We start from the raw sequence: 21,738 nt of genomic DNA, 5'->3' as shown, positions 1-21,738 counted from the left end.
CACAACCCAGTGAGTAGAATCCAATAACTCACCAGATTAAAGGATATACAGGATTATATAGCAGAAGGTAATTGCAATTAACTAATATCTGGATGGCATTTAATACACATATTGTATTATTTCAATGAGACGAGACAGAATAATATTTACATTGCTATGAGCATTTTCTGTTTATAGAAATGGAATTTACAGTTCAGTAAGGTATGCAGGCGTTATATCAAGAATGAGATGAGACCATTTAAAGTCTTGTGAATTATTGATATAAATTCATTTTGTTTTGTTTCATGCACTAGCGCTTCTTGCAGTGGCACCAGAAGAGCAGTGCAGTTTATAACAGGGGAAAAAAAGAAGAGGAAAGAGCAAATGTGAAATGGTGTAATTTATTCACAATTGCTTTGAAATTCTATCTGAATTGTCTCATTATTATTCACGCATTAGAGGAATGGTCCAAAACATGACAGCATGGGTAAACAGATGCAGAGCTTGGAAAATAGGTAATCTGACTCACGTATTCATGGCCATTATTAAACAAATATTATATTGCTTTTGGGTAAATCTGGTGATTTTATTTAATTTGACATTGTTTTCAAAATAGCAAGATAATACTGTTCGTTTCTAACGCTCTGAAATGAACAAAACAGGTGAAAATTGATGCCACATGGAATTATAATGTTTCAACAGTAGCTGGTTAGTTAAACTTCTAGAGAGTTTCATGAAGAATCTGCATACACTTATTAATGGACTTTTACATACAATATCAATGCTTAGAGTGTAGCGGTCCTGTTAAAATCTGCTTTCGCTGAGTCACTATGCAAGGAGAGATTGTTCTTGAAGAAAAATCTTGGATGAGTATTTGTTTGAGACTAAACAGTAAAACTGAAAGAAAATTCACAGATTTAGTATAGGAATGGTAGATAAGACTATGAAAGCTAATATTTTGAAATTGCCTAAAAACTGCAATAAATTCTGCTGCCTACTGAAATTATTAAGCCAACAATAAACAGGAAGAATGGAATATCAAAACCTCATTGCATAGTGTGTCATCGTTCTTTAATGAGGCATTCCTTCAACCTTTTACCTCTTAACACCTTTGGTGATCTTACATTATGTACCTGTAAGATATTCAATGTTCTCTTTTAGAGATTAAGCCTATAGGAAGTACGAAATCTTAGGAATGTACTGTGTCAGGTAATGATGCCAGAATTAAGCGTCGAAAAGCTTGGTTCAGGTTCAGAAGACGGTTTTGAATGAATAGCTATAACTTCTACTAATTTATTTCAGAAGGGACTTCTCATATATACCTTCAAATATTTAAGACGCTTTGTACTATTTCTGAGGAATCCATATCTTCTCAAAGTGCTTTTTTTTGTTTTCACTTGAAGGCAGCATGGACTTAAAACAATACTGCAGGGAATGTACCGTTCCATAAAGCACATAAGGATGGCAGGATCCAGGAGACACAAGGCATAGAAAATTGTCGAAAATGATTAGATGGTACAACACATACTGCTCTTGAGTCATAAGTTCCATTTATGGTGACTTCTACTTCCAATAGATAGGATATTAAAAAAGGCAATAAAAATGAAGTTACATGAATAAACTTCCAGAAATGAGTGGAGTTCCACCAGTGATCGTCTCTGCGCTGGTAGAGGTAGAAGAATGGGGATGTTATGAACAGGGCAGCAGTCACTACAACAAATGAGCCTCAATGCGGAGCCAGTGGAGTCCTTGGCGAACGTAACGAACCAGATTGGTCATACTGCTGTGTTGTGTTAAGGGTCCCATCACTGAGTCCAGGTCTACAAAGAATTCTGCAATACACAAGAAACAGAAGTCATTGTTTCAGGCAGTGGTACAGAAATACATGTATTACCATGATTTCCCCCCAGTAGCAGCAGTGCAATTAGTGAGTTCTCAAGACGTTCTGCAGATGAGCACATGGTCACTAGGAAAGAACTTAAACAAAGGCAACAATTTATTTATACAGACCAAATTAGATTATCCATGCTGGAAGTCAACCACAACATGGTATGAGTGGTTGCCAATAGTCTTCCTTTAGCTCTGATGATCTGTACTTTCAGTTTTTTGAGCCTAGGTTTGCTGACTGCATGATTTAAATAGCTGCAATGAACTGTGGCATTTCCTTTTCCATGCTGTACCCTCTCCTGGGCATGAAGAGCTAGTCTGGATCTTGCCGTAGACCTTGCTTGCTCTTTTCCCCACCCTCCAATTTCTGTTACTGCCATTGCAGCAGTTTTGGCCCTCTGCTCATCCCTGCAGCTGCAGGCCCCAGAAGACATGTGCGGGGTGGGAGGGGAGAAGGAAGAGGAGAGAGGGAACACAGCAAGAAAAGAGCATCTAGGAGACGGGAACCGTCTCAGGGGAAAGAAAAGATGGGTAAGGCCACTGAGATCTGGTGTTGGGAAGGGTTAACAGGAGGTCACTAAACAGAGAGCCATAGTTAGGAAGCAACACACCAGTTTACTGTATGCCCTGTGTTAGATGCTATCTGGGTGAAAGACTAATCCTGTTAGGGCCAACAGAACTTTCCTAATTGCTTTTAATGCAGAACTGGATTGCATCCTCTATTCTCCCACAGCTTGTCCTGTTGCTCACTGGGGCTCAGGCATTCCCACATATACAACACTTACACTATATTTAGGCGAGTGGGAGCCTGCTCTCAGTTAAAAGCCCCTCAGAGCTCAGATAACAACCAACAACCACAATAACCGGTGGCTGAGCCCCTACATTCTCGCCCTGTCTAAAATCCAGTGCGTGGCACTCAGCCAGCTAACGCTGTATTGGCTGCAGCTCGGGAAAGCAGATGCTGGGTACAAAATCATTATCAGTACTTTCTTCAGCAAGTAAGTGCTGCTTTGAGGTCTTCTATCCAAGTATTGACAGCCTGACCCTGGTCAGCTTGGGAGCTACACCAGTATCACAGCGCAAAGTGATTTGGCCGGAGGCAAGCATAATGAAAGCTTAGGGCTATCACCAGTTGCGTTAAGATGCTGCAGCCAGTGGTTACTTTTAATCTTCCTTCCTCTGTCTTTTATTCCCCTCCTCCAGTGTAAAATCAATACATTTAGAAGTGAAATAATGCGCTGTCTTGCTTGCATTCTAGAGATCTCATTCTAGGCTCAAATAAATAATAATTGCTTTAAACACTGAGAATTCACCTTAAAGCCTGATTTCAGCTAACATTTCTTGAAAAAGCTACAAGCTCTGAAGCCACTTATTAAATTTATACGCGAAAGAACAGGCCTTTGTCACTACAGAGCTGATAGTTTTCTATTGTAGAGAAAAAGTGCTGCTGTCTTTGGAAGCCTAAAAAAATTATCTGACTTTGTAAGGTCAGCTGCGAGTTTGATGTTATAAATGGCGAACAACTCTTTAGGTGATCCAACACAAAGCAGCCCATGGGTTGGCTTTGGGAAGTCTGCAGTTTAGCCTGGCCTGCTACAGACGCAGTTTATGACAAACTCCATCTATTCTCCCACACGCTAAACTCTACTGACCAGGGGAAATTCAAGCAGAGGAACACGGCAGTATCTTCCCACTTTCCTTTTCAAACCAGATCAGCTTGGCGGGGCACAGTTCTGCTGCTCTCCCTCTTGCTATGCCTTTTTATTTTAATGGCACATCTTTTGTCAGGCTGACAAGAAAGGCTTCTGTCTCCTGCTCTGAGCCAGCTGGACATGAGTCAAGTCCAAACTGGGAGCGTGCAGGCACACTTAGAGGAGCACAAAACCTAAGCTGACAGCCGTGGACAAGGGGAGGCTGCACAGCTCCCACAACGTGGAAGAAATCTCTTGTGTCTGCATGGGCATGACCTGAGAAACATCTACGACAGCAGTAAGACCCAGATGTAAAGGCCATTAGACATTACAATGATGGTGCCACATTTTTATACCCATGTCTATTAGCTCATCAGGGACATGTTCTTGGGCAAGACACCCCCTGTGATTCAGAAGACAACAGAAACAATGAGAGCTGACCACAAAAAAAAAAAAAAAAAAAAAAAAAAAAAATCAACCCAACCAAAACTGACTGGATCTGTTGTTTTTTAAAAGAAAATTCATTTTTATCTTAAACGTGGGTTTCTTTGTGGGTTTGTGTTTGTTTGTTGATTTTTGAGACCATTCTTATTTCATGGGGGGATCTCATTTTTTATGGTGAACTGACTGCCCAAACCCCTCAGAGAGAAGCCGAGAGATCTGTCCTTTACCTGGGACTCCAGGCAAAGTCTGGGGTTTGCCCCTATCCTGTTTGCTGTCATGGGGCATTTTTGAACGCACAGTCCGCACGCCAGCATACCAGAGCTTGGGCACTGCAACAGCCGGTCCAGCTGGCAAAGGTGGATTAGAGATAGCTATGGGGAAAAGGATGAGTCCTGTCCCAGACAGCAAGATACAGGTGTTTTCAATTATTTGAGAGGTGCAGATGACAGCTACTAAAATAATGACAGCTAGGTTTCGCAAAACACTATAAGATATCTCACGTCAAAGTGTCTTAAATATATCCTGCTGTAAATGAAATCCATCATGTGATATGACGAAGACCTGCAGAGTAGCAGAGCAGTTCTTACATACTTTTTTGTTACACCATGAATTTTTCAAATTGCAGTTTAATTGTATTTAAGCATGCAACTTTAAATCGAGTGTTTAATTAGAAATGAGGTATCTTTCCAGACAAAATGTAAAGACAGGCACGCTATAGCATGTATGAAACTCTGATCTCTCTCCAATGGTTTATAATACTTAAATGAAATTTGAAGTAACACGAACTTTCCATTCCCTGTACCACGGCTGCAGTTTGTGAAACAAGATATGAAAGAACAGGGCACAACCCTCGATGTCTTGCTCGTGTGGGAAACCCTTATTCATGCATCCAGTCCCACTAAAGTCAAAGGGACTGCTCATCTGAATAAAGATTATTGCTATATGGCTTTGCAGAATTGGGTTTATTTGATCGTAAATCAAAAAGAGAACAAAGAAGAGTGTAGCGGGGAAAATGCAGAAAGAGAGTCAGCAGGTTTTTTTTCTCATCCAGCTCTAGGACTGATAACAGCAGTGGCTGGGTACATTTTCTGTCTGCTGGCTGAATGCCTGAGCTATTTTGATTCAATACCAAGTAGAACATTTAACAACTCCACAACACACAGGGCTAATTACAAGATTATCGCCATCTCTTTCTCCTATCAGAGCATCCTTCTGCATTCCCACTGTAACGTTCTGCAGTACATTTGACAGGGAATCACTTTCACATTTTGTGAAAATGGATGCCGCTATGGAAAAAATCCAAAATGACTGCTCTGCTACTAAATTAACCAATGCGAACAAAGACAAGAAGCAGTGGGGAGGACTGGACAGAACTTCTATTATTGTTCCTCATCCAGGGATAGATCATTATGACCCACCATTCAGACATAAAACTCTATAAATCTCAAGCTTAGTTTCTCTAAATCAGTGGAAATTTGCCACTGACATTAATGGGAGTAAGATCAAACTGCATACAGCGAGCACATTTGTCAGGAAAAGTCAGCCATCTGAAATCTCAGTATAATTTAAGAGAATGAGCCAATTCATGACGAGAATATTTCCCAGTTAGGCTCTGCACCTCTAGTGTCAAAGAAAGCTTTGTCAATGATTTGTGTAAGCCCAAAGCTGGAATCTGAATAATTACATTATGATGGGGAGGTTCACAGCTGGCCGACAATAGGCCAAATTTGTCCTTTAGTTACATCTCAGCCACTCCACTATGCTTGATATAACCCAGTCACAAACTGCTTGCCAAAACTCCTTTGAAATGACTGTGGTAAAAACTTACATTTTGTTGTTAGGAATAAACAAGCAGATTTGCAATCCAACCATAGGAGAGTCAAGGTCATGGCTTTCAGTGGACATCTCCTAATCGGACTCCCTGCATAAACATAAAATCTAATGTTTGCTTATTATCCTAGCTAGCATTTTAATAGTCTTAAACCGGGCGACAGAGCAGTATGAAAATAACCTCAGTGCTCTATGAGAAGCTGAAACTGTGAATGAATTTGCAGGCTCAAAAGCTCTCATCACTTGGGGCTCATGTTCGCTAAATTATTTGCCAGCTGCTCTGATAACCCCATGTTCAGCGTGTGTTACACATCCCCCCTCTGTGCTTGACAAGAGAAGATACGCATTGGCTACAGTGACCAGCAAGCAGATTTGGTCTGTTTGCTCAAGCTGTCACAGTTGTGCTCTTAGATGCGGTGGCTCTGGGTCCAATTCCCAACAACGCCTACAAGAACAGAAAGAAAGCTAAAGCTGATGAGCCAAAGGGAACAAGGAAGAAGCCGAGCAGGGCACCTTTGTTCTCCTTAGTCAGCTTGTCAGCCATGTCCCAGTGCTCGTAGCTCCGCAGGACGTTGTTGGTGATGTTGACGTGGCTGGCAGCCATGTGGTGGATGCGCTGAGGGATGGTGATGGTCCCCGCCAAGGAGGAGCCGGCGGTGCCCGCGCTGCTTCCAGCAGAGCTGACAGGGGACGGACTCAGGGACATGGGCGATGGCGTTTCTGTGCTCCTGCGAGAGGTAAAGGAAGAGTGAGTCCTCCTCACACACACCACTTACTGCCATCCTAAATGCACTTGAAAAATTAACTCTGCACCCCAGTCAGGGGAGAATGTGCAGTAGTATCTGCTGGTTTTATGAGAAAGGAGAGCTTATAAACTGGGGATGACTGAAAATAAAAAGGGATTTAATTCTCCCTACAAATGAACCTGTTATTTAAAAAAAAAGAAGAAATCTATCATAAAAATAGAGCAATCTTTCAGAGAAAGAAGTATCTCATAGCTGTAATGATTTTTCTACCTGCTGCCAGTAGCTGCAATGGCAGTTAGAAAACACTCAATGTGCAATATTGGCTTATGATCAAAGCATTTTGTGGAAATCACAATGACAGTTTGCTCCAAATACAGTCACCACAATAAGTAAAGTGCAAGTCTTAAAAGCACCCTGCAGAGCAGTATTAGGAGCTGAGGGTACTGTAGGATTATGAATATCTCTATAGGATTCTTTAAGACTGGCTATGGAGATTTGTTTCTAATTGCCTACAGTTCATCTGCACAGTTTTGTACAGAGCAGTGTTTTAAGTTCCCTACTTAGTGCAGCACTAATGTTCTAATATAGATTTTCCTTTAATTCTAACACCAGCAATTAGGAATCACCTGCTGGCTGCAGGCAGTGCAGAGGTCAGCACAGCAAGCTCATGTTTAGGGCTGTGCAGCGCTGAGCGCTCACATACAGCTATTCTCTTTGAAAATTTGTTTCAGTGAACAAGATTAAGGGTTCCAAAAATCTCTTCTCTTGTCCCCATTTGGAACCACTTACCTAAACAAATGCATTTGATTTGCTGTGGAATACACTTGAAACGCAGGGCCGAGACGCTCCCGGCGTTCTCTGCATGAAGCAAAGACACCAAAACTCTCCGGACGGGGATGTTGCAACCCCTCTCTTGACAGGCGGCCACTGATGCCTCACGCTGTGCAACAGCACCAAGCTCGCTCAGACTCATTACAGGCCTGATCCAAACCACAGGACAGAAAGGCTCCTCCTCTTGGCTTTACAAGCCACCGCCAATGGCCCTGACCATGAAGTGTGGGCACAGAGCTGCTGTGCTGATACCTTGCAGGTGCTGTAGGACAGACTGCCGCCACGGCACAGCCTTGGGCTGAAAGGCATTTATGGCAACAGCTTTTGCTGCAGATTTTCCAGCAGTGCCCTGCTATTACCCGTGCTCAACAACAGGCTCCTGTGATACATTCTTTTTACAGAGCTAGAGACCACGTTAATTCAGCAGCTAGTAGCTTTATACACAGCTTATGTGTTATAGTTTAAGCATATCCTACGGCACAAACGTTTTATTTTTAAGTCTCAAAACATCCCGGTTACTTGACACGCCACAGTGTCTTTAATGCACAGAAGAGCTGAACTATACTAGATTAGGTCTGGGAGCAGTTAAAAATCATAAGTATCTGAGGAGACCAGGAGTATTTTGTTAGAGCCACTTACAACAAGCTGACGCACTTCTGCCAAATAAAGCACATTGTTCATTGGATTTACCCTGTTGTGCACAGCCATTATTACTGTGGTGAGTCTATTAAATCTCTCTATTTTGTGCTTTCTGTCGCTAGAGGTGGGAAACATTTCTGTAATGAAACCAGGGAAAATTTGTTTCATTGCCAGCCTGGAACTCAAGCCAACTTTGTAGAGGTTCATAACCCTTTCAAACAAAAGTGGCCAGAAATTCCAGTAAGCCAAGCTGAGATTTGTGATGGTTTGAGATCCCGAGTAGACTACACTTCATGGCAGTTGATAAGTTTTGCTTTGTTCAAAAAAAGATTTAAGAATACCCTGCTGTCTCCCCATTCTGAACCAGGTTGCTGATCCGTCTCCAGTGGTGCCATACCCTGATGGTGTCTGGTCTCTCCTCTGTGGTGTGCGACTTCTCTTCCCAGCTGGTACAAATTTGCAGGGGAATAAGAGGAAACTGTAGAGCGAGCAGCCCTGGGGAAGGCAGAGCACATGCCGCCAGTGGCAGCGCCAGGCCTGTGACAATCCTTGGGGCCACCAGGAGACACCTGAGATGTACGGCAACGTCGAGCCAGCTGGAGCTTTTCTTCTGAGACTCCAGACAGAGGGGACAGAAGACCTAACTGTGGTCTTTGTGTCTTGGGTCATAAATGTCACAATAACACCGTTATAACAAGGCCTTGTTGTATTCAGTTATTCTTACATGTCAAGTGCTTCCTTCTCTGAATAAAAGACAGGGATGTGTGCTTTCAGAGCTTTGCTTCCTTATCTCCAAAGTCAGTGGGAAGAGACCGATCGGCTGGGTGTTATGTTAGAAGTGATGCTGACCCAAATGCTGGGTTTCTGCTGCCTGCCTTGTGGCTGGACAAGAATTTTCTCCTCCAGTCAAAACCCACTGATTCTGAATCCTGGGCACCTCATCAGCTCCTTTAAATAGCAAGGGAGATGTCATCACCTGCTGAGCACACACTTCATAGGGGTCTATTATAGGACAGGAATAAAAGAATAACTTTTGCTCCATGAAATTTTTTAGGTATAAGCCACTTCTTAAGGAACAAAAGAGGTGTAATGTTCCAGTCGTCTATTTCGGCACTAAAACTTTATGTAAACCTTACTGTATTTTTATTGCAATACAAGGTTTCACTGACATTTAAATGCCTTGAAAAACTGGCACATATTGAATAATTTAATTTAGTAGTTGCTTTACCAATGTTAAAATACATTTTTAGTATTTATTTAAAGTGATTTTGTATTTCATCACTTTGTGTTATCATCGATACTTAAATACCTATATACACACACGTATGAAAAATAATTTTGTGTATTTGGTGTGCGTGTGTGCGTGTGTGTATATATACCCCAAATATTTTGAATTATCTAGTACAATATTTTCCTTTAAGCAAAATGTTGGAATTTTTGGTTTTGCACTGATTCAGAACAAAGCCTGTTTGAAAACTTCAGTTCTTCGTGTGCTAAACTTCAACCCCTTCTACAGCTTGATTACTTTGTTTCCTTGGAGTGTCTAATAGTCATTTCTTCTTATGAACCACCAGAAACAGACCATTAACAACAATCATTTTCACCTAGAATTCAGCCTGCTCAAATAAAGAAGGTAAAATCCTTCTCCTTTGTTTCACCTGTATCTGTACGCGTGGCCAGGAGAAAGGAGCAGGAGAGATGCGTGTCAGGTGGCAACAGACTTTGCAAGATAAAGGCAAGGTTGCAGCAGCAATGCACCTTCATTGAACAGCAGATCATAACCGCGTTACCCTGACTTCATATCTGAGGCAAGGGTGCTTTAACGTTAGTATAAAGCCATTGATAATTGGTTGACTAAGTGCCTTCACATTTTCACCACTATTACGCCTTCAGTTTTATTAAACGGCACTTACCATATATCAATGAAATATTCATTGGTCTTTCATTACGGAACGAATCATTGAAAAATCATTGCAATGAAGGTTAACTTTACTTTGGCTTCCTGAAATGACACGGTACTTGCTAGCTAATTAACAGATATTTTTATGGCCTTCATTTGGCTTGAGAAGCCAACTGGCAAAGAATTCGGCACAGACCCACCGTGGCTGATTTTAGACTTAAGGGGGCTTTGCACAAAGATGAATGTGTGTTTCAGCTCTTCCTTCCCACCCACACTGGATGGTTCACATGGGTACCTGATTTAGCCCAAAGGGAGCCCCTCACCCCCACAAGCCCAAAGCAGCTGTAAGATAATTCTGTAGCCCAGGAGAACATTTTCTACCTGCTACATATGTGAAACATACCTGTAGCTCCCAAACCACTGAGTCATGGCCTGTCCTTTGCCTTTAGAGGCACCAAAACATTTCCCCCCCTCTCGGAACCACTTGTTCCCAGACAGAAGTACTCAGCAGAAAATACTCACTTTCCATTGCCGCCCCAAGGTGAGGGGGCCTGTGAGGCTTTTGAAGAGTTCTGTAAGTACAAAACCAAAATGTAAATAAAGGTGATGCAAGTACATGAATACTGATGACACAAGGCTCAACACTCCCTGTTTTCATTGCAAGAGCTACAGTGCATGTAGCAGAACAGCTCTGCGCATCAGCCCCATAATTAAATGGCTGGTGGATGATCGGTAGGTTCCAACCAGTAGCTTGAAAGTCACTTGATGAAAGATGGAATTCCAGTAAAAGCAGATGTAGTTCACAAAGAAGTGGTTTAATTACCACCGAAACTTATTCTATGAAGTAAGTTCTTCGGAGTGCTAATGACTTCTTATCTTTAGGGGGACCTGCAAGCTTTTAATAAGAAACAAAAATAATTTGGGTTGATGGTTTAATGAAATTAATCCCTCCCAAGTTGCTAGGGAAGGTGGCTTGGGATTCAGATAGTAGTAGAAATAAAACTTCTAGTAAGGATCTGCTTGAATGCCCTTGTTTTTATGTATTTTATTTGCACAATTTGCCTTTCCTTACCTGCTTACTCATTCGGCCTTTCACGTCTGTGTAGCACCTTGTACAACCCTGTACAAAGAGATTGCCCAGCAACAACAAAGCCCAGATTTTTCCAGTCTTGCTCAGACTGGGTGGTATCTTACTTAGTTCCCATAAAAAGTGGTAGTATCAGGGCTGAAGCTATCTATGTGTGCTTTCTGAAAACAATCACTCTGAGCTGCTTTGCAAAGAAGCCAGCACACACAGCGAAAATTCAATCAAATTTTACAAGTTCTCTGCAAAGTATTACTGTCATTATTACAAGATTCATCTGGTTACTGTAATCACTATTTTGTATGTGAGGCACAGAGATTCAGTGGAGCACAGAGCAGCCCAGGGCATGGCCCCAGGTCACGCAGCTCACTCTGCGAGCAAAATCCTACCCTTGACTTCTCAAACATAGCTAAACTTGCCCAACAGTATTGACCAAAGCAGAAAACACCGCCCAAGCCATGACAGTGGCCTTGCCTGTACGTTCCTGTACAGCATGCCACTGTGTTTCATTAAAGACGTGAGCATGAAATGGGGTGTTTTGCAGTACAGAGCACATGCAGTGTATATTTTTGCCACCCGCTCATATGTAAGAAGGAGGGAGATCCTGAATTCCCCTGGAAAGTTTTCAGGGCTGAAGAAGCAGCTTTGATGTTAATTTCTGCTGTCTGGGGATTGTTCCCGACAGTATCTAGAGACAAATACTAGATCTGTCAAGATTAAGACTAGATCTTGAATGGAGGTAGTTATCTGACAAAGAAAATATTTGAAATATTTTTGCCAATGACTACTGACAACACATTTTCAAAAACATAAATATCTCCCTCAAACTTGTAGGTGAAATGCATCAAAGGACGCTACTTTTGCTAATCTTAAAAAGTCTGACTTCAATTTTAAAAATTTATCATTTAGTTATATTTTACTCCAAGTTGCCTCTAAATTTCAAAACTACTTTTATGATTAAATGGTTATTTTCTGTTTTGAAATGTCAAAAATATCAATTTGAAACTTTTAATTGGAAATTAATCAGAACCAGTTCTGTCCACAAATGGTTTCAATTTGGACAAAGTGGCATTTGTGAGGAAAAATATGAAAAACAATTCTGCCAAAAAATTCCTCTCCAGCTCTGCTGTAAACAGTGGGCTGCTTTTCACAGTTAAAATTGTGCAAAATTTTGAATAACAACTCTATTCAAAGAGTTAATCCATTTCGTTTGTATTACAGATCCTTGCTAGTGAACACAGAGAACATTGTGCAGCAATACAAAACTAATACGGAGTTAATAGCTCCCATTCTTTTCTTTTCTCCTCCTATGCCTTTACTACAAAAAGATCCTGAACATATCATCTGTATACACTCAAACACTACTTCTAGCAAATGAGTTACAGTGTCCACAGCATACGCACAGTGACATTAGCTGAAATACTCAGCTTCAACTGGATGCCTAAAACCAGCATTCCTGATTTGTCTATTTTATTATGTCTTAAATTTTTTTCTCTTATTTTCATTTACATTAAAAGTCATCTTCTCTGTGCGGATGCAATAAAATGGTCTTATGCTGGGAGTAGTAATATGTTTCTTCATTGTACCTATTTGCACAGCTAGGAAAGTAAAGTGGCTTTAAGGGAAGAAAGAATCTCCCCTCCCCCCCTTGTTTTTTTTTAGAAATCATTACTTTCTGCAGAAAAAGTTTATCAAATGATTTGTCTAATAACGTCTTTTTAAGAGGCAATCTACATTCATCCTAGATAAAATCTGAAGTGGATGGAATACATTTCATGAAAATGCTGGGGCTATAAATGTGTCTAGTTCAAATTTAATTTGCTGTGCAAATCCCTGACTGAAAACTCCATGAGTACAACAGAGGCATGCCTAATGACTTCAAGAGAGCCTCAATTTAAGCAGAAGATCAAGAGTAACATTACTGAAGTTACAGAGATACACACACACACACACACACAGAGGACACCAGGGAAGTCAGGACTAAGTGGTGGTTGCTAGCATGATAGTACTGGAGTTTTACAGCAGAAAGACCATTTTATCACCATTTACATGAAAATATTACAACTGCAGTGTTAAAAGTTTTACTGGTTTGCAGTACTAATATGTCAAAGCCTGGAACAAATTAACAGAGGCTGAAAAAAACAACAAAAAAAGACTGATGGGCTGACAAACCAATATAATTACATAATTATAGAATAATATGTAGTAATAAAGTACAAGAATTAATGTATGCTTCGAACAGCATTAACCAGTAAAATATAAATAGCAAAACCTTGGCAGAGCTGAAGAAAGATTCTGTTTCTCCCTTAATTTAGGAATGGTGAGGACTTGTCATTCTTACACTGGGTAAACAGCATTTGACAAGGTAGAGTAAAACATCACTGAGTCATGACAATCGGCTGATCTCCACTCGATTCAAGGTAAAGGTAAACTTTCAAGATGTAGATAAGGCAATTTGAAGTTCCACAGAAATAAAAGGAGAAATCTCTGAGTCTGCAATAAACTTCAGCAAATCTCACTGAATTTAAAATCTAAATTTAACTAACTAAAGCCTAAATAATTGCTTTATTATGGTTCGTTGAGGGTCAGTTCATAATCACTTGCACATTGAAATCTTGAAAGAATCAGTTTCCTTTACAGTAACTTGCATAAACATTACATGGTGTTGAGAATAATGTTATTTTAGTAGAATTACTGAGTATGGTCCTTTGAATCAAGTGACTAATCCAAAAATCCCCCAAATCACTTCTGTCCCCACTCCCTGGCAGCCATCCTGCCTGCAATTCCCAGGGGAGAGGTTAAATGTGGGACTTCTAAGTCACGCTGTTATATTTGTGAGAGCTCTCAGTGCTGGTATGAATTTCATTTCATATCAATAAATTAAACAGAATAAAGATTACCTTAAAATATTCCATCAGAGATCTGGAGTACTTCATAGCATGGTCCTTCTTTAGTTTAAACATTCTCAAGTAGAGAAGTGATAAGCATCGGTAGCTGTGGTAATTAGGAAAGGATTATGTTAATTCCATTGCTTAATGAAACCTATAAACTGTAAAAAAAAAAAAAAATGCTGACCTATATTTTGCAGTTTCTGTTCTAAGGTTAGATTTTGAAACAAGCAAATGGAGAAAGAAAAAAAAAGTGGTCAAAAGCATTAAAATCCCATCTTGATAAGAGTATAAATTAGAAGAATAAATGTTTAGTCAGCTGCTGAAGAAATCCATTAGTTATCCTTTAATAGTTTAATGGAAAACAAGAATAATGATCTTCTGTAAGCTGCTTAAGTAATTCAGTACTTTTAAAGTCCTCCTTAAGATTTTAGCTGCTTCTCTCATCGTCGCAATGGGACTTACCATAAAACTGCTAATTTCTTGTCCCCTTCCGTGGCAGAAGAGCCTGTGAAATTCTTGAGTCTCATTGCATACCTTGTCAGAAAGGTGAGGAGAGAAGAAATTGAGAGTTAAGATGTTTCCAGGAATACTAGTGACACTGAAAAATAACAGCCACACATAGATATTCTTCTCCGACTGCAGTAGTTCATGGTCATATTCTTCTGTAACGATGAGATCAATGTAAAATTCAACAGAAAGCACCACTGAAAATCTGGAAGGCTAAAGTAAATCACCGGCCCATTTTCTGGGCCAACGAGGTGAACTGTTCTTGGGCTCATTAATGATATTATATCCAGCCATCTAGGCTGAGTCCTGCAAACATTTGTGATGAGTGTTGGACAGAAGCATAAGATCTTGGCCCTATATGTACTAAAGAGTAGAGTAATATATAATAAGGTTTAACATGTAATACTTTGGGATTGAATAATACCTTCAAAATCCTTCTCATAAATGCTTCTTCAAAGCTTTTAATATATTTTATATAGAAAATGGTTTTAAATACAGGAAAGGTCATGTTCACAGCTTTTTAAATTCTTGGGTCCACTAATTTATGAGTCTTGTGTACTTGTCTTCCCTCTCTATTTAATTGCTGCTGTCCAGCATTTGGATGATCAAAGATTGAGTATTCCTACCTCCTCTCTCTTTTTTTTTTTCTTTAACTGAGCACACTCCATTCCATGCATTTAGACTCTTGAAAATCAATTCATCGCATAAAATCATTGTTCTGAGCCCTAATGCAATTTCACAGGTACTTGTGTTAGAATAAGTAATAGGGTTCAGTGTTGCGTAAGAAAGTTTTAAGGTATCCAGGCAGTCTTGATGAGTTCTCATTTACAAGGAGGTAATGGAGTGCAGGCAGGCAGTGCTGCTCTCGCTCTGCCTTCCTCCCACTACCCCCACCATCAGCCCCCAGCTTGCAGCTGTAGCAGACCACCTGATGTGCTTCCTCCATGTCCCATCCCACCCGCTCTTTGCTATTGTTGTTCCAGTCATACTGAATGAATCTGATCAAACGCAAAGATCTATGTCTCTTTGGGATTTTCAGTGTTAGTTAGGGATTTTAGCATTACCATTAACTTAAAACACCTTTGACAGTCAGCTCTCATATTCCCAATCTCTTTGATGCTCCACTTGCTTTCACAAATAGGCATCTGATGCAGACACTCAGGGCAGACACAGCTAATGCAAAAGGGGGAAATGGTGCCTCGGATGAAGGGAGGAGTAAAAGTGAGAAAAATCTCCTATTTCTTATCTCACAGTAAAAATCTACATTAACATTAGGAGCCACATTGAGAAAGTGTGTGTGCACAGCCGCATACTTGGTTTGTACATTCAGCACCCACTGTAGCCCACAAGAATTGTGTATTTGTCCATGGAGTTTATTGAACCCGTACCAGCCTACTGCTCACCTGGGCAATCACCTTTTTTCCATGTCTGACCACTGACAGCAGTTAAATGGGCAAATCAGTCTCTCACTGGCTGCCTACAAGATGCTGCTTACAAGAGTTGGTAAATTAAGCTCTACCTTTGATGGTCGGTGGTGGAATTAATCTCACCTGACTTTAGCTATTTAGAAATTGGAGATCTACTATAACAAAGTCCTCCAGATTCTTCCATAGCCAAAAGCAGTTCAAAAAGCAATCCAAAAGCAGTCCAGGTGCTGCTTCCATGCCAAGGTCTATCTATCGTGTAGCCTGCAGCAGGGCTGTGCTGATACAGGAGCTGCTGGGAAGAGCAAGGCAGCGGGGCTGCGTACGCTGATGAGTGCCGGTTGCTCCAAGATGCAGCCACACACTCAGCCGACTCCAGCCAGCACCAGCACTGTAGGCGGAGAGGAGCTGCAGGCATCACCCATTTGTGAGCTACTCCGAGAGCTGCAGCTCTCCGAGCTAAGTGGTGTGCGTGTTGTGGCTCTTGAATGAACGAAGATTTTTGGTCCATCCGCTTCTGAACAGACAGACTGCTGGACTGAGGCACAACATTTTCAACTGTGCCATGTGGTTTTCTTAAAAAAATAAAAATAAATGCGGGCTCCTATGAAGAAGCACTCACTTCTTGAAAGAATATTTCTTGAAATACAATTTGTCCTGCCATACAACTGTAGCTGTGTAGTTCAGGACACAAAGGACTGAACTGTCCACTGCCAGGCTGCAGGAAGAGTTTCAGCGCAGTGGAGCAGAGGCAGGCAGCTCCTTTTCTTAAGACCTTTGCTCTCAAGGGTTTAACTGGGATCATAAGCCGTGAGTGAACATCATTTTTTTTTGTTGAGTAATCTCTTTAGATGTTCTTCTTCTCTTTATGAAGTTTAGAATGTAAAAACATGTTTTTAAATATTTAACAGGCATCTTATTTACCTGAGAGTAAAAGCTTCTTAAGATTTGATACATTTTATTATGTAAATACCTACTTATTCAAAATGTAAAACATGCATTATTTTTGGCAGTCCCTAATAGCTAATGTGGCACGTTAAAATTCTGCACATTAAAAAGACACCTTTGTCATATTAAAAACCAAACATTTAGGGCCTGATTTGCCTCCTTTTCTTTCTCTTGTGTAAACTGCCAGTAATTACACAGACGTTAATGGTGATATTCCCAGCATACACTGGGGAAAGCAAAGGTGCATCACAGCGAAGAGGAAAGATCCTATTGTTCTACTTACAGGTAAATTTAATCCTGCTTGATTTCACTTTGATAATTTGTGCAAGTAAAGCAAACAAGCCCTTAGTTACTCAGGAGACCATTATTTCTATGGAGCCAACACTATGAAACAGCTATAGGGAACAGTAGCAGATTTTAAAATAATAATTCAGACATTTTGTTAGTAAGTGAAGTCTCTCTCATCCATATTCTAGCCTACAAGTCTACGAAACCGTATTAAAACTAATTCACCTGGTTCACATTCCTTTAACATTAAAAAATATACTTTTTTAATACAATACGCATGGAAAGCTTCCTCTGTGGCTATGATCTTATGTGCCAAGTTTCAGCTTTTTTTTTTTTTTTAACAGCCAAGTTATAAACCTCTAAAACCAGGGTTTGTAATAGAAATCCTGATAGACTTACTTTAATGTTTTGAATTATAAAACTACACCTTTTAAAAGACAAGTGTCATTGCCAAACAGTGAAATTACTATACTTTACTTCCACCCACTACATTTCAATTTTAATTTTATGAATATTGCAAATTATAACACTCACATTATAACCTCTAAAGGGGATAATTTATAAAAGCAGTGTCCATCAATTATAAATTTTCCATGACATTAATAAAATGGCAAGAACTAATTATGATGACTTCTGAGATGAAGATGCCTTGGACAAATCATTAATACGTTGAAATGGTATTTTTTAAAACATAGCAGGTTCTAATTATGACTGAAATGAGATTATGAAAATGATCACAGAAAGGACATTAACCTGATGAGTTCCACAGTCTCTGAGTACATGGTGTATGGAGATTTAGCTTCTAATGGATCTCGCTCCATAGCGTTCCCGCACTCGATGAAGGAGAGGGCAGCATCAGCATAATTCACTGCTTTGCCGAACTTCTCCAGCTGAAATGGGAATGACACCGTCAAGAAAATCCTTCAGCTTTAATTTCTAGGTAGACAGATCATCATACAAAGCAACACTAGCATTAGGATGAAAGCAAAGCAACGCTGGTAGTTAAGAATGAATTCATACAGTCATTAAGGCAGGGTCTATGTTTTTACCAAACCTTTTCAGGTAGTATATGGCCAGGTGCTCCACAGAGGAAAGTCAGTGTACGTCCACTGACATGCATGGATTCACACAGGCAATGAGAGACGCTAAGCATGTTTGAAAAAATCCATATTGCTCCTCGATATATGAACTGAGTTTGAACGTCACTATGCAAGGGCTAAGTAACAACTCCACGCCATTTGTCAGATATCACATTCTCTCTTAACTGTTGACCAAAAAAAAATCTCATCACTTATGTGATGACTGAAAGAGCAGAAAAAAAAGGGGAGAAAATATAGCACTGCTAAATATTTTATTTTACTAGGATTTTATTGCAAAAGGTTTTAGCCCTCATAATGGTTGTGATTAAACTGACTTAGACATACTGATTTCTTTTTTTATGTGTAATGAATATTATATATGACATTTTTATAGTAAGTATTTTATAATAGTATTTAACATTTTCAATTTTTGATAGCTGGATGTAAGAATTCTACTAATGTGGCATTTGATATAAGAGATCCAATATACTTTAAATAATTTAAAAATTTTTTTGTATGTCTCTATCAAAATATTTTTGATGCATCTGCATATGTTTTCCATTCACAAAATGGAAGCTTATCCTAGCAACATATTAAGCAGAACATTTAGTATTGGTCCAAGGTAATGTTTGCCTTTGTGGCTACTTCTAAGCAATCCTTATAATTATTTCCCTCTGCATACCTTTAATTTCAAGTCCTGCTCTTGTGCATTGCTTATGTACAAAGCCTTTGTATAACTGATAGGTATCACTTGAGTGATCACAAAAGGGGAAATATTTCTAAATGTTTTCCCTCTATTCCAATGGCCACTTCTCAGCATATTCTTCAAATTCCTTGCTTCAAGTCTTCCAAAGACGACTTTTTGTGGTATAAAAAACCTGAATCTGGCTGCAAGCAGATTTAGTACAGACACACAGCTTGAGCCAGAAATGGGATCTGGTCCTTCCCTTTGCTCCACGCCGACTCTAGTGGAGTAGGTGGAATTACTCCAGCTCATCACAGCTCAGCCGAGAACAGAGCAAGGTCTCCAAGATCTCTTCCATATGGTACAGTCAGTTGCCACTGCAGCAGCCCATCCAAATTAGCTGATTCCTTACCGTTGTCCCAGACAAGGATAGGTTTTCATGGGGTCGCTCCCATAAGATGCAAAATGCCCTGCCCTTCACCAGAAATCCATTTTCTGTACAAGCTCAGGAACAGCATTGCCACAAATCTCATTAACATTAGCTGACACATTTTGAGGTCACACGCATTATCTTTCTAGCCACTGCAACACATCTTTCAATGCTGTGTGTACTTTGTCATGTCAGCACCAAGTAACCATAAGCAATTGTTTCCATAGGACAACTAACACTACGGGATTGCACAGCAAATGTGTTACATGGAGATAATTTGTGTGCAGCTGTGTTGGATGGAAAAAAAAAAAGTTGAGACCTAAATAGCGGAAAGAAAAAGCAGATACTTTGTTCATGGGTATTTATGTCTGCCAAGAAGTTGAATTGTAGCGGATGGCCTCACATTCCCATAAGAGCACTCGGAGTGTCAAACTGCATGTGACAGGCAAGGCCTGCCTGCAGGCAGCAGCATGATGTGCCATGCCTGCTCCTCTTAGTTCTGCTTGAGAAACACCCCTGATTCCGCAAGGCATAGTCAAAGGTAAGAGGACGGGAGACAGGTCAACACTTTCTGAGTGAATCAGGCTGTGGAGGGAAGTGGATTGACATAGCATGTTGAGATCATCAGGAGCCTGAGCCTGTAAATATTTGCTACCATGGAGGAGGCATCCCTGTGCCAGAACCATGTGTATTTTCTTTAAAGGTCAATCAGCTGTGGGAGGTGGTGTCAGTCTGCTTCTGCCAGCCTTCCCCACGTGCAGATGTCAGGGCTCTGGCTGAACACGCTCTGCTGAGTCGGGCTGCAGGAATCAGTGCAGGCCACCTCCTGCAAACGGGCAGGTCAGGATGGACGACTGCTAACTTTCTGACACTCACGGCGGGTTGCCAAAAACCTGAACCCACCTCCCACAGAAAACACACTTGGTAACACTGTGCCCCAAGTCAAAAGGGAGCTTGGAGAGCTGAAGGAGGCAGCTTGACATGTCAACTTCAGCTCACTGACAGCAGAAGGAGAGCAATTTTTAAAATTTGTTTGTTTTGTTTTTTAAAAACATAGCATGTGATTTTTTTTTTTTTTTTTTTTTTTTTTTGGACAAACACTTATTTCCAAGCACAAAAATCTCTGCTGTGGAATGATATAATATGCATGAAAAAAACCCACAAATAATAAAGCAAGAGTTGAATAATCACCCAGTTCTTTTTCAGCTGTGATTTTGAGGGGCAAAGTGAATGGCCACTCTCCATTTTAGACATCTTAGTTTAAATAAATAGAGGGGTCAAGTTCCACTAGGCCTGCCTAAATGAGCTGCTGTTCTGCACTCTCCAGTGCCTAACTACAGGAGCAAAGTGCCTAACTACAAAGCAAATGGCTATTAAAGACACTTCAGTGCTAGCAATAGCTTGGACTGAACAAACTATGACAGAGTATAATCTGTCAGATTAAGTAGTTTTATCGAAATCAAAACACTTCACAAAATTAGGTCAATCTTAGTGGAATCTGCGGTAAAATGAGAGAAAAAGCTTTCCCAGCATTGAACTACCTCATTGCAAGATTTTTTTGGGAAGAAGCACATTGAGTCTTTATTTACCAGCCTAAAAGCATGCAATAAAAATGAATGTACTATTTAAAAATCAATTGTTATAAATTTTAAACAATTGGATTGGAAATATCAAACAGTTTTACCACATGATAATGGGGTGGAGGGTGATTTGCCTTTCTTAACTTTCTGTTATGGAATATTTCAACACTTTTGTTTTAGTCTCAAAGTGAATAGGAAAACAAATCTTAAATACACATCATCTTTCATGAAATTATCTTACATCCTTCATAAACAGCATGACTGTTGCTCCTCCTTGGAAGAGATATCAGCTATTGTAAGGAGCTTCTTTTTTTGGGAATGAATTGTTAAAGGCTAGGAAGGGTGCTCAGGGTTTGACTTGTTGTGGACTGTGTGTTTATGGAGTACAATCTGAAGCATACTTTAGTCAATGGCAGGGTTCCTCTTGGTTTCTGAGGCTTTGGAGTACATTCAGAATGTACATTTTTGTAACACCGAGCTCCATAGTGGAAAGGAACAAAAAAACCTGTGATAACCTACCAATGCATCTGCTTTATGCTTTAGCTTCTTAGCCTCTTGCATGTAATAATCCGCATTGTGAAGCCTAAAGAGACAAAATCAATTATTGCAAGTCTTTGTTTTCATACAGTTGGACAAACGTCGTTTGGGAAAATTGCTGACTGCTTCCAAGAACAATTTTGACATATATGCCCACTTATCTCTTTAAATCTTAACCTGATATTCATCTGAAGCTGCTGTATGCAAAGATGTGATGGGTGACCAGAATGTAAAATAACTAGCTGTAGAAACTGGCCACCCAAAGGACCCATTAATGTGTGCTGAACAGAGAAAAAGGAAAAATATTTTAAACTAATTAAGTATAAGAAGTTTCCATT

At 40.1% G+C, this 21,738-nt stretch overlaps 1 protein-coding gene across 1 annotated transcript in view; it reads right to left on the bottom strand.

Annotated features, from left to right (window-relative positions):
* Nucleotides 1–1,449: 1,449 nt before the first annotated feature.
* AFF2 (ALF transcription elongation factor 2) overlaps nucleotides 1,450–21,738 on the bottom strand; it is a 343,526-nt gene continuing 323,237 nt past the window's right edge. Inside the window, exons 15-21 of the mRNA XM_082323594.1 lie at nucleotides 21,383–21,446; nucleotides 17,843–17,979; nucleotides 14,385–14,456; nucleotides 13,932–14,025; nucleotides 10,470–10,519; nucleotides 6,345–6,559; nucleotides 1,450–1,811 (exon numbers count right to left, since the gene is read on the bottom strand). Of these exons, the coding sequence (XP_082179720.1) occupies nucleotides 1,690–1,811; nucleotides 6,345–6,559; nucleotides 10,470–10,519; nucleotides 13,932–14,025; nucleotides 14,385–14,456; nucleotides 17,843–17,979; nucleotides 21,383–21,446 (754 nt within the window). The 3' untranslated portion in view covers nucleotides 1,450–1,689. The remainder of the gene's footprint in view (nucleotides 1,812–6,344; nucleotides 6,560–10,469; nucleotides 10,520–13,931; nucleotides 14,026–14,384; nucleotides 14,457–17,842; nucleotides 17,980–21,382; nucleotides 21,447–21,738) is intronic.

The sequence above is a fragment of the Platalea leucorodia genome, assembly GCF_965183815.1.
Source record: "Platalea leucorodia genome assembly, chromosome: 10".
Lineage (NCBI taxonomy): Eukaryota > Metazoa > Chordata > Aves > Pelecaniformes > Threskiornithidae > Platalea > Platalea leucorodia.
The sequence above is the reverse complement of the archived record's forward strand: the minus strand, read 5'-3'. Positions and strand labels throughout refer to the sequence as shown.